This window comes from Quercus robur, chromosome 11 (genome assembly GCF_932294415.1).
Source record: "Quercus robur chromosome 11, dhQueRobu3.1, whole genome shotgun sequence".
Lineage (NCBI taxonomy): Eukaryota > Viridiplantae > Streptophyta > Magnoliopsida > Fagales > Fagaceae > Quercus > Quercus robur.
The window spans coordinates 23168420-23186321 of record NC_065544.1 but is presented as its reverse complement, the minus strand read 5'-3'; the positions used below and the strand labels follow the sequence as shown (position 1 = coordinate 23186321).

Genomic DNA, 17902 nt, shown 5'->3' with positions numbered 1-17902 from the left:
ATTAGTAGTCCAGATTTTTCTATCCATTAAATAGTACATGGAGATTGTGTTTACTATCTTCTCTATGAATCATTTTGGTTTCTGTTGTTAATCAAAGACATGTAAAATATTTAAGATTATTCTGTTCTTATAATGCTCCAAGCAACAAGAATAAAGGTGCTTATATTTGCTTTCTGAACAAGATGTTTTACTTTCATTTTTCCAATTGTCCAGCAGATATTGCCTTTAAAAACATCTAAGTGAAATTTCTCATACATTCTCTGTATACCATGCCCTAGCCATTTTCTTTTATAATAAAGTTCTTATTACTTGTAGTGTAAACTACTATAGTAAGTAGTGTTAAGACAAAATTTGCAATGATCTTTTCTTGAAATCACTCTAAGTTGCACCAGTGGCATCACTTCAGAGCACTATTTACTTCTGTTCCAAACAAATTCTAGTTGAATTTTTTTCCACTCATTTGTTCAGCCTTATAACTGGCTTTCACAATCTACAAGAGTGTAAAGAAACCAGCATGCCAAATGCACGGCACATTATGTCATTTACAATCTGATATTTAATAAATACCTCTAGATAAACTAGACAACATGAGAGTTTCTGGACAGCAAAGCTGGAACTGGTGGACATGCTTACAGAGGATGGATCTCAAAACCAAGATAATTAAAAAAAAATTATTAAAAAAAAAAAAAACCCTACTACATATAAGATAATATATACTGTGAGGGAAAGAAGTTTAATGAAACAAACACATATAAGAAGTACATCTGAAAGTGACAATACTTATGTAATCAAAGGAACCTCAAAAACTATCATATCCTTTGTGATTATCATATTTTAACCCTTAAGTCAATCACTTGACTTGTTAAAGAAATGATTATAGAACTAGGAAGTAACAAAAAGAAAGGTTGAACCCGGTGCAAAAAAGCTCCCACTTTTTGCGGGGTTTAGGAGAGGTTATGATAGGCAGCCTTACCCCCAATTTGTTTTGGAGAGGCTGAATCCTAGACTCAAACCCACACCTATCGCTTTTGGTGGAAGACACTTGCTATTGCACCAAGACCCAACCTCTAGGAAGTATTATAAGGAGGGGCAACATAATTCCCATCTAGAATCGGAATACGACCAGCCATATGTGATTATGCTCAGCACAAAGATTGAAAAACCAAATATATCAATGCAAAACCAACTCCTCTATATTCAAGATTTATATCATAAATTTTATTTATAATAATTTTGGAGGACTGATAAATGAAAAGATTATATTTAATATTTTAATATGACTAGCCATATGTGAGTTATGCATACTGTAGCAAAGAAAGACCTGTTCAAAGATAGTTTTTTCATCACCATCAAGACGAATGAGATTGAGAAAGTTGTATGAAATTGGAGGTGCATATCGCGCAACCATCCTGGAAGAAATGTGAAAGTGAGATCTAATGACCAATACCTTTTAAAGAGAATGTTTATAAAATAAAATCCATTAAGTGGTGAAAAAACATATTACGGAGATAAAATAACAAAACTTACGAGCATATCATAAGCAAGCTGACCGAGCTTGTTTGCCTGGGTGTCAGTGAGTAAAACATCAGCATTCCAATTTTGAACAAGGAATAATATGTGCATATGCACATATACATCAGAGGAACGAAAGCAGCTACCTGCAAAAAAACAATCCTAGAATTAAACCATTATGACACAAGAAAATTTCAGAATAGGAAACAACCCCCATGAAATGCAATGATGATCTTTATTTACTCCAAACAAAGAGGAGGTCCTTGGACCTGTGCACTGGCAGAAGTGAGCTATTGAATTTAAACAACTTTGCACAAGAGTCATGGAAGATAAAAATTGGAGATGACTGCAGACACCGCATCACTCAAGCAATGACCACCTATAATTTAATCTCTTCTTTAATTAATTAGATACTGCATAAATTGAAGGAAGTAGATTCTCATGCTCACTCAAGTTTTCTCGGAGCATCTGGACCAAGAATGAGAAGATTCAGGGGTTGTCTATAAGAGAACCAGCTAAATGTGGAAATGGCACAAACTAAGAATGGATTTAATTTTCCTCCAACTTTATTAACACATGAATATTTTTTTATTGTTAAATTTATAATTACATGATGTTGCGAAAAATAACAAAGGCAATATTTAATCAGGCGGCTAACACAATAACACACAACTCTTTGGTCTCTTTTTCTAGTGCTCTTTCATTCTCATTGCTTCAGACACTAATTTACAATTTATAATGTATTACAGTGTAAACATGGCAAAAAGAGACATTGGAAATGGGAATTAAATTTTCCAAGAGTTTTTGGGGAAGGGCTTCCAGCATCTTTCACACTAAACGACGACAAAAGATGCAAAGTCCTTGTAAAGATTGAGAATTTTCACTGATACGTAATCAAGGTCAGTGCTGTATGCATAGACATTTTGTTATGGCCATAGCAATGAAGGCTTCACATATTTGAAGTTTCTCCCACCACATTTCCAATAATTGATCCCATGTCTATTACTGACTCCTGTGCACTGAAATTCATTAAAAAAGTGCAATTCCTTATAAGGCAGTAGAGTATGTGTTGTCCACTGTAATTTACATAATCCTTTCAATTGATTTGTCCAGATCTGAAAATTCTGCAGTAATATATGTTCAAATTTCATATCTTCGGGCCATATTTTATTTGCCTTTTTTTAATTCATTTCAACTGAAAATCATAGACCTCATTTGGTTGGCAAGAAACCATTTGGCGAAAACAATCAACTCTGTGGCTATATAGGGTGAAACTGAAACAGGTCCTCTACACTCCCTTGTTTACTCTAGATATGCATTTTTGGCATTTGAAGCCCAAGTAGAAGGAAATGTTTTATTTACTTGCATGAGTGCCACATTAATGTCATATGTGAGTTCTAAGATCAAATACAGGTTCTCTAATAACCTCTTTTGTGCTCTTGCCACGCATTTTGGGCATTTAAGGTAACTGGAAAACTTGCATGTTCACACGACTATTCCTGTCACTGACCCACTGTTCGCATGCATTGTTCTCACTACTGTTCACAGAATGTTGGCCGATTTGATTTCAGTTTTTTGGCATTTAAAGCCCAAGTAGAAGGAATTTTATTACTTACTTGCATGAGTGCCACATTTCTGTCATATGTGAGTTCTAAGATCAAATAAAGGTTCTCTAACAACCTCTTTTGCACTCTTGCCATACATTTTGGGCATGAAAGGTAACTGGAAATTTTGTCCCTTCCCTACTAAAACTCTAGTAATTTAAAACCCTAACCCTTCTTTGTAAACTGTTTTTTTTAATAGGTAAGAAAAATTATATTAAAGAAACTAAAATATGCATAAAGGGCACATAGTAGTCCAAAAGTACAAAAAGGGTAAAGAAAAAAAAAAAACAGAAAACTAAATATGAAAAAGAAGAGAGCTAATGAACAAAGGGATTGAGTCACAAGTTGTGAGTTCCAAAGCCGAGAACAATCAAACCAATAACCCAAGATCCACAAATCCTCTTAACCCTAAGCTCACCACAAGCACACGTAGAGAAATTTTCCAATTTATTATCAAATCCTACACAAGCCAAATACTCTACTTACACTCTATACGACAAACATTAAATTAATTCATCAAAAATTAATCAAAAAACTTTATATCTATCAATCTCTAATCAGAATCATCTATGGTGAGCATGTTGGTCAAGAAAAGAACAAAAATCCAAAATCCAAAAGAGAGTTTGTTAAAATATAGCTCCGACAAAATTTTTTACAGGTAAAAGAATATTAGAATATGTCTTTGAGTTATTTTTTTATATTAGCATGTTAATAACAAAAATACCCTCATTAACAAGCTAATATAAAAAATAATTCAAAGTAACTCTAAGAGTTTAGTTTTACACTAGTGCAAATGGATTGTCCATTCATTCAACCATGTGAGGTGACCTCCAAACCATAGAGAACCAACCAACAAATTTGTCTACAAGAAAGAAGAAAAACATCACCATTTCAAAGTAGCATTACCTAAACAGTAAAATCATCACAATACCACAGTACGTTGCGTTGTCATTCCCAATGTAATTCCCATCCTATTCATCCATGGCTTATTTTCATTCAGCAGTACAAAAAAGAACTAGCACCAAAAATTACCATCCCCAACTCTAGGTGAAACTAAATAATGCAAACCACACTTCTGACATTAACATTATGCCACTTGGAGTCCGTATGCCAGTCGTAACCTTTTATGTTCCAAACCACTCCAGTACCATAACTCCCCAACTTCTTTTTCTACTAGTACCAAGTACCAACACATAGGAAACCAAACACCCATCAGTCACTAATGCAAAAGTTCATACATCAAGGATGCAAAGGCCACTGAAGATCCATAAATTATAATTTATATACAATCATCCAGCCATCCCTCCTTGCCACATTTAAGCTTTCTCCATTTTCTACACTGTCTTTAATTATAAATTCATTATGCTAAGATAATGGTCAAATGATTAAATTTACCATTTCCAACAGCTTAAGCTTTTTGGACAAGTGGTGATTTATCAAATATTTTGAACATTCAATAGAGAGAGAAACCCTCTAGAAAAAGGAAAAATTCCATTCCTCAAAAAGAAAATTTACCTGCACAAGTACCTCCTGCCTTCCTACGGCATTTATGAGAATAGAGAAAAGAGATAAATCAACTCCACTGGGCAGTATTGTGGCCTCCGCTAAAAGAATTGCAGCTGACATGCAACCTAATATAATTGCCAAGAGTTTCTTAAGTTGCTTTCTTAGAATACACCGCCACATCAACTCTGCAAAGAATTGAAGTATATGAGAATCAATGGAATTTATATAAAAATCATTAAAAATGTATTTAAACAGTTACTTTAATGCACAAAATCATTAAGAGTATAACCTGAAGCCTCGCATCATATATCATCCAAATAAAGAAATTTAACTCTTTTCACATTCAAAATTGTATTTAGAATGTCAGCAAATTAAAACATTTCAACTTTTTTTAATGATTATTGATGGTTTACTTCTTTTATGGAACAAAAAGGTTCAATTTCTTGTAGCAATTCCATTCTAAAAGAGAAATTGTGCTTTCAAATGATAATGAAAAAAACATTGGCTAATTTTATTTTATTGGAACAGAATAGAGCCCTGTTGTTCAGTAGCTCCAGTAATCCAAAATCCCATTGTAAGACCATCAGATGAATTACAAAACACCCATTATTTAATTGTCTATGTGATTATCATGTTCCACCATCCCCAAAGTACCACAAATTTGGAAAACAGAATTGAAATTACATGCATATACAGAAACAATATTCAGATTCTGGTAATTACCAATCATATCAAGAAAAGAACCTAGTGTGCCTGATCGTTCAGGCCTAAAGCTTGAAATATATTTCCTGCAAAATTAAAATATGAATAACTAGCATCAAGAAAAGGCAGCATGAAGTGATCATCAATCCAAAAGAAAGGTACTAAGCTGTACTACTGATGACATTACCACTGATCATCTACAATTATGTACTACAGTTGATTGTTTCCAACGTGTGACAAGAATTTTTTTCTTTTAAATAAATAAATAAAGATACTTTATTGATAAGAGAAGAAAATTCAAATACACAGGATATGTATCAAGCTACTCCTAGAGAATTACAATCTGAAATCTAAAAAGTTTAAAAATGCTAAAAAAGGGCATGGAAAGGACATTGTCTAAGGTAGGAATCCAATCGTAAAAAGACCACAAAAATAACTACTTTATTACATGCAGGAGACGACGTTCATGGCTTAAAAATTCCTACTATTCTCTCTTTTTATTTTTTTCCAAAAGAAACAACAGCGGTATTCCATATTGATACAGTCTCATGTCAACCGAATCATCCTTCCAGCACGCAAGCATCTAAATCAAATCCTTTGGCAACATCCAAGATACACCAAATAATGAAAACACAAATAATCAAGAATCTCTTTCCACTAAGCAATGAAGTAGAGGATGAACAATTGATTCCCACGACATTTTCACATGAAATACCAACCAATAGTCACTGTGTTCCAGCTTGGAAGATTATCCACAATTATAATCCTTCCCAAAGCTGGTGTCCCTGTCAAAAAAGTTATCTTCTGAGGCACCTTAGCACCCCTAATACTTGTCTAGGGGACTTTACTCTTGTAGATCCTCTCAAAGCATCATAAAATGACCAAATCTCAAAATTTCTAGACTTAATTAATCTCCAGACATTTGATCTACACCTCTACTAGAAAGCAAATGTGAATGTAGCATATCAAAAAGCTTAACCATGCATTCCAATTCCCAATCTTGCAAAGCACGAATAAAACAAGGACCCCAATATCACATTCTTCTGTTTGTTGAGTAGCTATATAAGATACAACTGAAGCATAACAGCAAAATAAATAGATCAGGGAATAGATCCTTTGTAGAAGCATCACCACACCATACATCATGCTGAAAATAGACTCGTATACCATCTCTAACAAGAAATTTAATATATTTAGAAAATAAGATCAAACCTTCTCTAATGCTCTTCCATAAACCAACCATGTGATCCTCTTATTCTCTTTTCAATCCCCTACCCCCATTCTTCTCATATTTCACAATAATGACACCCCTTTAGTGTGTACGGGTTGGGTATCTAAAAAGCCTTTCCAAACCCAAACCTCTATATATTACATGCCAAAACATCTATTAAATTTAAGGAATTCCATCCCAAACTCATCCCATTATATTTAAAAAACTCAAACCCATCCAAAACTTGTCCTACTTATCTAATTATGGGTTGGGTTATTTATCTAATTATGAGTTGGGGTGAATGGGTCAAGTCAAGTTAACCTAAAAACTGAACATCTAAAATACTCTTTTTTACACTAAATTAAATCATATTTAGAAACATAATCAAGTACCATAACTATTTTTTGATAATTTGATAATTACAACAAAGGGGGAGGAGGGATTTGAACTATGGACGTCTCTGTTGGAAACACTTTGAGCTATAAAGCACTTGGCCATAAGCACCAAAACTACTCAATTGTCATAATTCATAATGTTCAAACCAATTAAAAATACTGAAAATCCAATATAACAATTTACATCACATAACATTTAAATTCTAACCATCTAAGCAAACATAACTTATCACACATATATCTAAACAAACATATATGTATCTATATAATTCAACACATACATACACATATTTATATATATGAATGTAAGTATGGATGCATATATGTTTGTATTTAACAAATGCATAACAATTATCAACAAACCTTGTTAATTGAATAATAACTGATAGAAAACACATAATAGAGTAACAAGTATATGGTCTTAATGATGGCTTATTCAAATGAAGATTGAAATATGTGTTCATACAATTATCTATGTTGTATGCTTCCATACATATACAAATTCATGTGAACAAAATAAGGAAGTGAAATTTATAATAACTGATAGAAAACACATAATAGAGTAACAAGTATATGGTCTTAATGATGGCTTATTCAAATGAAGATTGAAACATGTGTTCATACAATTATCTATGTTGTATGCTTCCATACATATACAAATTCATGTGAACAAAATAAGGAAGTGAAATTTATATACATGTATGGCTGTACTTGTACACACATACACCCACTGTCACACATACACAGACACACACACATACACAGAATTAAGCATTGACATTTCTCAGATTAAGAAATAAATGAAAGAAGACTTAGTAATAACAAATACTAAGAATCATGCAGATAAGCAACCAATTTCCTAGAATCAGAGATGCTGACCCAATTCACATAGTTCAGAACACAATCAAATGTTGGATACTTTCACAGCATCCATAAAAGTTGAATCTTTTAAAGATAGAAAGCATGTGTTAGACTTAATAAAACCAAAAATAAGTGGTTTTAGAGCAAACCATCCAGTCACATCACGGCGCTCATTATTTTTCACAGTATCTTCCAGCTCAAGGGCTTCCAACACAAATTTGGTATATTCACTGTGACAAAATAAGTTAAATTTAATTACTACTAGAAAAAATAGACAATTAAAAAATAATCAGAAGCAAAGTGAACTAAAATCATCTCTAACTTTAAATGTTAACAGCATAGCAGAACTACTTGTGTTAAAAAGCAATAAAATGCAAATGCTTTTATAAATGAAATTCAAAAAGAATACCATCAATCAAAGACCTATGCTCTTTTCCTATATACAAAATGCATTTATATAATTACTAAAGGTAAGGAATAGCTCTGTAATGAGAAATCAGATCGATGAATTACATAAACTGGGGGATCCACAGTTCTACCACAAGGAAACAAATAAAAAATATAAGAAATAGACATGAAAAAACTTTCACTACAAGGCACCAGAGAGGAAAGTCGAATCTTTCTGAAAAATCAGTATTTGAATACACACACACTTACACACGTATAAAATGTTGGACCTTTAAAGCTTCAATAATTCAGAGTGTACAGCGCCTAAAAGTTCTTAACCAATTCTGTTAGAGTTTACCTTCTATACCGGTAATACTCCTCTCGAGCTCTCCTAAGTTGACGCCTTAGTGTTGCCATTGATTTCTCATCAGTGTCGTAATCCATATCATTTTCTCCTAATCTCCCACCTTGAGGTTTGAAAGAAGGATCTTCTTTTAACTAGAAAATAGAATTAAAAATTATAAAAAAAAATTATAAAATCAAAAATAAAAACATTTTAAGAGCAACTAAATGAATTCAGTACAAGTAGTACTACCATTTGAAACAACATATCATCAATGATATTCATGTAGGGTCTCAAAGTATCACGCTTGGACATCTGCTTTGATGTTGCCTGAGCAATCTGATCATACACAGCATCAGAAACTATTTAAGGGGCAAGTGAAGAAAGATTTATAAAAATAATCAGGTTACAAGACATGCATAACTGAAAATTATAGAAATCTATATATTGCCAAACTGGAAACTGGTGGTGTAGAATATTACAAAAATCTATATAATTTTGCGACAAGAAGATATCAACCTAAAACAGGTTTGGGGCTGGCCGGTTGGACAGGGATGCAAAAAATATACCAATACAATGATAATTTTGATGGTTGAGCATAGGTGGAGGTGGCAATGATGAACAAGATATGAAATTGGCTGATCATTGTAAATGAGGCAATTTTTGGATATATTGAACTTGCTTTTATAATTTATTAGAATACGATGTACATATCCTTAAGCTTTTTGGACAAATAGTATTTTATGTATTTGAGCAAGAGATCCTGGACTCTGAAACCTCCCACCTGTTCAAACTCACATTAGGCCTACTCATTGAAGGAATTTTTAAATCTACAGACAAGATATTGTTGAAATAGATAAATCTACCCATGCTTAACAGCTTAAGATTTTCAGTGAGATGCTTTAGAATGATATCTGAGTCCACATGCATCTGCCACATTGGTTGAATGTGGAGCTCATTTGGGTTTGAATGATAGTTTGGCATCTCTGCCTAATAGCTTAAACTTTTGGGTTCGAATATAAAGAAGGTAGACTCTAACATGGATTACTGGTGATTAATTTCTTACTAAAATGATTTAAACACTTCAGACTTATATCTTCACTTCAAGGGAACACAAGATTAGACACTCAGGCTAAGACTGAAGTTTTAAAGCACCAAACACAAATGCTGATTAACTACTTAATAAAATGACTTAACACTTCACATCATTAAACAAGCAAAAAATATATACAATGAAGACCTCAAAAATTTATAGAGAAATCAAGCTTCTCATAGCTAATCATATAAAACTGCCAAATAAAGCTTTGACTTTCACAAGGGGAATTAAACTTACCACAATAGCATTTGAAAATTCTTGATGTGCATCATCAAGTTCCACAGCCATTTTGGCAACTTTATGTGTCAAAACCTTTTGGCGAGCAGTCCAATCTGCATTTTTCCAAATGCCTTTTGGAATTTCACTCAGACCAAAGCCAAGAAGAAATGCACCAGTAACAAGTCCAAAAGTATTTGAGCAAGCCATGGCTAAACCCAGAATACCACCACTCCTGTAATAACTGACTATTAAGAAATGAAAGAAGAGAGAGAGGGAGAGATAGAGAGTGCAATCAGCTGGAAACAAGCAAACAAGGAACTCATAGTGCTTAGAAAAATAAAACAGACATTAATGCAATGCAAAATGAATAAAAAAGAAAAGGGAATTCTATAATTTTAGCTTCTCAATCAGACACTTGCCTAATGACAATGCATGAAACATCAAAAGGCTGAGATAACAAATACTTTCATCTCACATACACAAATATTAACACATTGCAAGAACTATTCTCCTTGCTTTGCCTCAAGTAGGACAAAATATGTGTGTCAAATGGCTAGTGTTCCTACTATACCCCAAAGCTGAGCATAAACGGAAGTTTTGAAAGGGGCTTAAGCTATAATTTTATTGCTCAAACAAAACACTTGGAACATTCTTCAAAGCTACCTTCTCCAATCCAAAATGGCAGCTAAGACCACTGTCTTTGATTCGATCAGGACAAATAGGGGTTTTAACTGACTTCCATGATGGAAATAAAGTAAGAAAGCAAGTGGTAGGCAATGGCTCTACCAGTAATGCTTCCTTCCAAGAGGTATTTTCATTATGACTTCGACTGTGGTAACCTGAGATTAGCTTATTCTCCTACTGCTGATCTACCAGGCTACCAGCTTTATCTGACATTACTACGATCATTTTCTGATGCATGCAATTTCAACATTTATCTCTCTCACTAATCTAAAAAGAACACTTATTCCTTTTTTTCAGAATAAAGGTCATGTGTGAAAAGTTAAAAGCATTTTATCTACTTATCAAAAAAAAAAAAAAAAAAGCATTTTATCTCTTTCTCATAAAAAAGTATATTATGGCAAAAGGAACACATTGGTGTTTAAGAGTAGATGGATCACAGTAAAACAAAGAGATAAATGACAAGAATAACAATAATAAGTTAGCAAGGTAAGAAGCAAACCAATTTCTGCGTAACAGAATGAGTAGTATAAGTCCAAAAAGTCCAATAGCGCCAATGCATAGGTAAAAGACTAAGTTTGCATGTATGCTCGTTTTCAATCTTTCTGTCATAGTGAAGTCACCAGCATCTTCATAACCCTGAATAGTGGGCGCCACAACCCTGCTTAGAGAAATATTTTAATATAAATCTATGAGAATACATGTTTTCCCAACCCAAATTACTGTTAGGCACCATAAAATGCCATGCTTTCAAAGTCAAATCATTAAAAAAAAAAAAAAAAAAAAACAAAGATCATAAAGCATAAAGTTAAACAGCAAAAACACTATATTGCAGTAATTCTAAAATCACTCTACTTAACTCAACAAATCCTTCATCCCAACTAATTGAATTAGGCTCTATTAATACCTTCATCAACTAATAGAAGTTAGTTACTTGCATCCTTTTTGCCATTGTATCCCCTATCTAAGGTCATACTCTATCAACACTCTTTATCATTTCCTTTTTCACTACTTATATCCATTACGCCCCTCTCTAGTCCCTTTCACTCCTTCAACTTAAATCATTGCTAGCACTTACAAGGGGTGAATCTGCCAGTTGAGCTAGAGCTAATTGGTGAAAATCTTCATTTCTTATTCTGTATTTCCACTATTCCACTCATCCAAATTAACATTCTCATTTCAACTATACTCATTTTAAGAACATAGTACTTTTTAATAACCCAATCCAGTCCATTACTCTCTCTTTTTCTTTTTCTGGATAAATAACATTACACTGTTTCAGTTACAGCACTCTAAGTTGGTTGTTATCAAAAACAGCTTAAAATGGGGGGAAGACTTCTCAGTTGGTTGTTATCAATTACAGCACGTAAGTAACACATGTCAACAAGAAAACTTCAAGTTAGTCTAGCAAGTGATTGTAGCAATTATACACTACACTAGCTAGTTACAAGTTCTTACCACAGCCCTGTAATATAAATTAGGATAAGAACTTGTAACTTGCTAGTGTCATTTATAGAAACCTCAAAGGGGGGAGTGTCATTTATACAAACGTTTGGCAAAAAGTGCCATTTCAATAAACTTCAGAGTAGGTTAGTGTAATTTACCCTCTAAATTAAGTTCCAATTTTTAGTTGCAACTTATGTTTAGTTGAAAATCAGGAGTTGCTTTCTTCTGGTCAAGAAAGACTTGTTATCAAGGTTTGCAAATCAATCTAACAATTATAATAAAATATCACTGCTTATGTAATCCTAGGTTTAATTACCTAGATTTCTCTCCTTTTAACCTCTCTGCAGTCAAATAATTTTTTTTTTCCTACAAGAGCTCAATCCATTTTACTGTAAAGTTACTGGTTTGCATATTTGCATTGCAAATTTGGAGATCCTCAATCTTAATTCCACAGACACCACTTAGTCTTCTCTTCCGGCATCCAATTAACATAAGCATAAGCTTCTATTGCTAGATTCCAACAAATCATTATAGACTTCAAATCCTTCTTTGGAAATTTCTAAGAACCGGAAAAGGAAGATGTTCAAGGTTTTAAGGTCAGACTAAGGTTCAAACTCGATGTCATAATTATTTAGTAATTAATTAAAATACAAATATAAATATTAAACTTGTAAATATTAGCAAAATTAACTAAAAGAAATTTAAACAGCTTTCAATTGAAATTTATGGGTTTTATAAGGTTAATAGAAAATAATAAAAGAACATGCATAAGAAGTATTATGTTTAGTAATCCTTCAAGTAAAAAACATTTAAATCTAAAATAAGACCATTTTCAAAACCAAAAAAAAAAATCAAAAATCAAAAATAGCACATTCACATGCAAAAAGACAAATATTAAATCACAAATAAATTTAGCAAAGAAAACAAATCGAACGGTATTAATATATTTAGAGAGGATAATTAACAATTAAACCTTTCAAAGACAAGCGTGTGTGTGTTTGGGGGGGGAGGGTTTCAGAGGCTCGAATCTTCATGGTAACCTTTCCAAATTTTTACAAAAATAGTCACTCTTTTTTTTTTGATAAGTACAAAAATAGTCACTCTTTTTTTTTTTACAAAAATAGTCACTCTATTGAACCATGAACGATTTGGTGGTTTGGCAGTTCACCCGGTTCATTAATATTATTTAAAATGCAAAATTTTCTAAATAAAAAACCTGATTGTATTTTTATTACCTATAATGCGGTCCAGTCCGGGTTTCAAAAACCATGTTTAAAAGTCATCCAAAAAAAAGGAAGACTAAATGGCTATTTTCATTTACCTCTCTTGTACATATATCCAGTACTGCATTAGGCAGTTCTTCATCTGAAAAGAATTAAACTATCCCAGTTAAACCATTACTGGCTAAACAACGAGAAACGAATATTCTTCATTAAACCCATCAAATAACAGAAAAATTAAAATATTCATGCAGTTCAGCCTTTCATCCTAGATATTCTCCTTTCATGAACTCCATGATTAGCTGTTAAAACATAATGCCAGACATCGTCACATTAAAGGCAAAGTGATTTACTATTGAATAGAAACATATTTACTACAATAGGAACTATCTCATAATGAATAATGTACAGAAAGGATTACATTCTAGACTAGCTTTTTTTTTTTTTCTTTTTAAGTGACGTTAATTAAAACAAAAGGAAAAAAGAAAAAGAAAACAGGTGTTATCTGGATGGCTATCCTCATTGTTTGATGTGGTGCATTTGGCGGGAAAGAAATAAACGGTGTTTTGAAGACCCTGAGAGGACAATAGCAGACTTAAAACTTTTCTTCTTTAAAACACTATCAGATTGGATGTCCATCATAGGAAGTCCTTCTATTTCTTTGTTTTATGATTTGATGGAGGCCTATAATTTGTGTATTTGACTGTTTTGGTCCCCTGTTGTATACTTCCTATATACTTGGGTAACTCCTTTTTATGACTTTGAATAAAATTTTCATTACTTATAAAAAGAAAGGGTTCTATCCAAGTACTCAAGGTGTATATAGCGAGTACAAACAAAAACAAAAGAGAACAAGAAGCAAAAATAGAAACATTAAGACACAAAGCTAGTGAAAACTCAAGGAATTGAGAATCCCACAATAGAAATCGTGGGATTTTTCTATTCTAGCGAATACAGACAAATACTTTTGCATGATGTAGGGCATACATTATGATGAACTACATTAGCAAAGAATACCATACCCTTTGTGATACCTCACCCCAAATCAAACATATGTTGCATATTCATTTCATCATGGATGAACTAATCTTGTAACATACGTTTGAATCAAGGTGAGATATGGCACAAGGTTCATTTTCGGCATGATCATTGGTGTGGGGATGACACTTTTAAAAATGGATACCCGAAGCTCTTCATGATAGCTAGAAATAAAAATGCCCACAGTGTTGGATTACATGGATGCCTTAAATGGCAGTGTGAACTGGGTTCCTTCTTTTACACTAGCAACTCATGATTGGGAGTCACCATCTAAAAATCAGCCTTTTAAAAGTAATTCTAATTATCAGGTTCAATGAAAAGGCGGTGACAAGTTTTTTCCATGGAAATCAATTTGGTGTAAAATGCCCTCCTCACATGGCATTCTTTGTTTGGACAGCTACGAAGGGAAAAATCCTAACAATTAATAACTTGGGGAAAAGAGGTATTATAATTAAAGATAGGTGCTGCATGTGTAAATCTAATGGGGTGTTAATGGATCTCTCTTCCTTCATTGTGAGGTTGCAAGAGACCTGGGATCACTAGGAATCGTTAAAATGTCAAAGGGCTCACCCAAACCAGATAGATCAATGTGTGAATTGCTACAGATCTTGTGCATGTTTGGGGTGTGTTGGGCAATGATGAGGACTGTACTTGAAGATATGGCTAGCTGGATAGGTCTGTTTGGTAAAAAAAGTAAGTTTGGAGACTTGGAAGGTCATTTCATTGTGTCAAATGTGGTGTTTTTAGAGAGAGAGAGAGAGAGAGAGAGAGGAATGCGCAAACTTTTGAAGGATCGGAACTATCCGTAGCTCATCTGAAGTTTCATTTTCTGCAGTCCCTATATACATGGGAACATGCTGTCAGTTTCATTGACTCATCAGATTTTTGGCTTTTCTTGATAAATTGAATTATTAATTTATTTTAAGGTTATACTTTTATACATCTTGTGTACATGGTTCACGCCCCCTTTTTGTGCTATATAATTGAAATTTTATATCTTACTCATCAAAAGAAATACATTTCAAATTAGTCAGATAATCAGTTGATAAGACAGTTACAGTAAACAATTCTTCTTTTTAATCTTTAATGGATTTAAAAAAGAAGCAGGTCCTACTTGCTGTTTCGAATAATTTAAAACTGCAATTTGAGAATTATATTTGGCTGAATTTGTTATAGGTTTTTTAAAACCAACTTGCTGATTGAGGTAACTTACAACAGCTATTGCAGTACATACGGATTTTAGTAACAAGAAATTCTTAACAAAAATTACTAAAACCAACTTCAAGCAAAGTCATTCACAAACATTTTCCATGGAATATTACAAGTAGGACATACATATGTACATAAAGTTAAGCAACTAGGCTCATAGGCTCAAAAGTAAACTCTTTAACTTCTGTAACAGCAAGCAGTGAGAGAGAAAATATAGAAAACAAAAAAATAAAAAATCTTTAAAAATTTACCTAAGGACTTCTGCTTAAGGTTGAAGATTAAATGAAACAAAGAAGTGTAACAGATATTCTAAGATACCACAAATAGGTTCCAATGAATAAAATTTCCATTAAAAACTAGATAAGCTCAGATGAAGGCTAAACCTCCTTTATCATAAGGCTCAGGAAATAAATAAATATAAAAGATAAACTAATTAGTCCATAGCTTACCAGGTAAGTAAAAAAGTACTCCAATATGAAAAGCTCCAAAAGAAAGATATCCCTCCATTATAGTGGCCCATTATTGTCTGCATGATAAAAATTAAAGAATTATGTCATACCATTAAACCACTCAACTCTGCAGCCAAATTTAATTAGAAAGCAATACACAATATCACATCAAACACACACACACACACACAAAAGTTTAAATAATAAATAAAATAGAAATTAAAACTTCATGTCTGAGGAGATCAAAAATGAGCATAACAACACATTATGTATAGCAAATCTACATTACGAATATAGCTTCAGAGCTATCAAGCAAGAGAGATGGAGACGCCAAAACTATAACAAATAAATAAATAAGTTTTTATTCGCATTCTTGCTCAAAAGCGAAAAAATTTTCAAGGGGTGAATCTGGTCATCATATAATATTACGATCATTCATTTAGAGAAGTAAGTGTTCGTGTGTGATAATCTAGGAGGGAATGACAACCTATCAAGGTCAATTGGGCGTCATCCACAACGGGATCATTGATAACAAGATACAATAGGATTTGAACATATGACATTCGCTCCATCATAATTAGTTTTTATCATTAGTTTAAGAAACCAATTGGTTTTTGATATATGCGGGATTCAAACCCAAATTCCTTATTCAACAACAAAAGATTTTACCAATCGAGCTAATTGTATGAAAATTAAACTCTTCTTTTTTTAATAATATAAAAAGAAGTGTTTTCAGCTAATACATCAAATACTATCTACCATTTCAATAATCAAAAGAAGTAAATATATAGATCAATGCCGGATTTATTTGAAAGGTTTGGATATGCAAATGATCAAACCAACCATGACCCATCATAGATCATATGTGAATATTATCAAAAATCTAAAAAAAAATTCAAAAAGCTGCAAATGGAAAATGAATATTACGGTCCAAATGTCGGCGGGTACGAGGATGATGAGAGAGAGAGAGCAGAACCAGGTGTATCCAACGGTGAAGAGAACGTATCTGGGGACATGGGGACCCGCGAAATACTTCAAGGTCATCACAACCATCCCCATTGTTAGAGGCAGCGATATCAGATAGAATACCCACATTCTTCTTCTTCTTCTTCTCTCTTGTAAGAATATTTCTGTGAATGAGAGAGAAGAAGAAGAAGAAGAAGAAGGTTGTAGAGAGAGAGAGAGAGAGAGAAAAGAATGTTTTTGTGGTTAACGCTTTGATTTCTTTTGAAGACAGAGAGAAGAGAACCGGTCAAGAGGGAGTTTTTATTTCAAGTTCCAGGACCGCCTAACTTCAGCCCCACTCTAACGTCTTGCACGTTTTTTGTTTTGTTTCTCTCTCTCTCTTTTTAGAGTCTCTTACACCAAAGATTTGTTTTGGTTGGGCCAAACAAACACTGTACCTAAATTATTTTTCTTTACCAAACATTTGTTTTGAAGTATCCACTTTTAAGGGGCGTTTGGTTTTGATGTTCAAATTCTTGGGAATGTGACAGGCATTCAACCAAGTCTTTGACCAGGAAATGGGAGAATTTACACGGTCGTTGTTGGCAGGCCATCCAGGCTGTGAGCGCGGTGGGAATAAGCTTCCCAAAAAGCCAGCCCCGAGCTGGGGTCAGCATAGAATGAAAGGAACGGCCCCAATGTTTTGTAGGCAAAGCCAACTTCTTGGGTTGTGGGCAAAGAAAACTAGACATAGGGACTCGGGTCGAGGCGTAGCATAACTAAGAGAATCATTCCATTTAGGGCGAGATAGTGACAATAATGTATGAGGATATAAATTATTTTTTTCCTGTTTGTTTCAATAGAAAATTTTATATGGATATAGTTTTTCACATTTTTCTGTATTTGATAATATTAGAAAGAAAAAAAATGAATCAAAGGAAAATTAAATTTTAACTTTTCTTATTTAACTTAGTATGAGATAGAGTTGTTTTCTACTAAAAATTTTCTAGAAAACAACTTTATTTTACGCAAAACTAAATAAGAGAAATTAAAAGATAATTTTCCAATTCATTTTAAAG

General features: G+C 33.1%; 1 protein-coding gene across 6 annotated transcripts in view; it reads right to left on the bottom strand.

The window, feature by feature from the left end:
- The window catches only part of LOC126706460 (uncharacterized), a 47281-nt gene extending 30038 nt beyond the window's left edge, over positions 1 to 17243 (bottom strand). For 3 of the 6 annotated variants that reach the window (XR_007648598.1, XM_050405937.1, XM_050405938.1), the window contains exons 1-11: positions 16806 to 17237; positions 15879 to 15955; positions 11019 to 11177; positions 9854 to 10067; positions 8773 to 8859; positions 8536 to 8675; positions 7940 to 8020; positions 5346 to 5410; positions 4632 to 4807; positions 1528 to 1658; positions 1322 to 1409 (exon numbers count right to left, since the gene is read on the bottom strand). Coding sequence is in view for 5 of the 6 variants with exons in the window: in XM_050405937.1 (XP_050261894.1) it covers positions 1322 to 1409; positions 1528 to 1658; positions 4632 to 4807; positions 5346 to 5410; positions 7940 to 8020; positions 8536 to 8675; positions 8773 to 8859; positions 9854 to 10067; positions 11019 to 11177; positions 15879 to 15955; positions 16806 to 16973 (1386 nt within the window). In the remaining variant the exon portion in view is untranslated. Of the gene's footprint in view, positions 1 to 1321; positions 1410 to 1527; positions 1659 to 4631; positions 4808 to 5345; positions 5411 to 7939; positions 8021 to 8535; positions 8676 to 8772; positions 8860 to 9853; positions 10068 to 11018; positions 11178 to 13283; positions 13328 to 15878; positions 15956 to 16805 lie in introns of all 6 variants that reach the window. The other 3 variants (XM_050405941.1, XM_050405940.1, XM_050405939.1) reach the window with 2 other exon arrangements.
- Between the last annotated feature and the right edge of the window lie 659 nt (positions 17244 to 17902).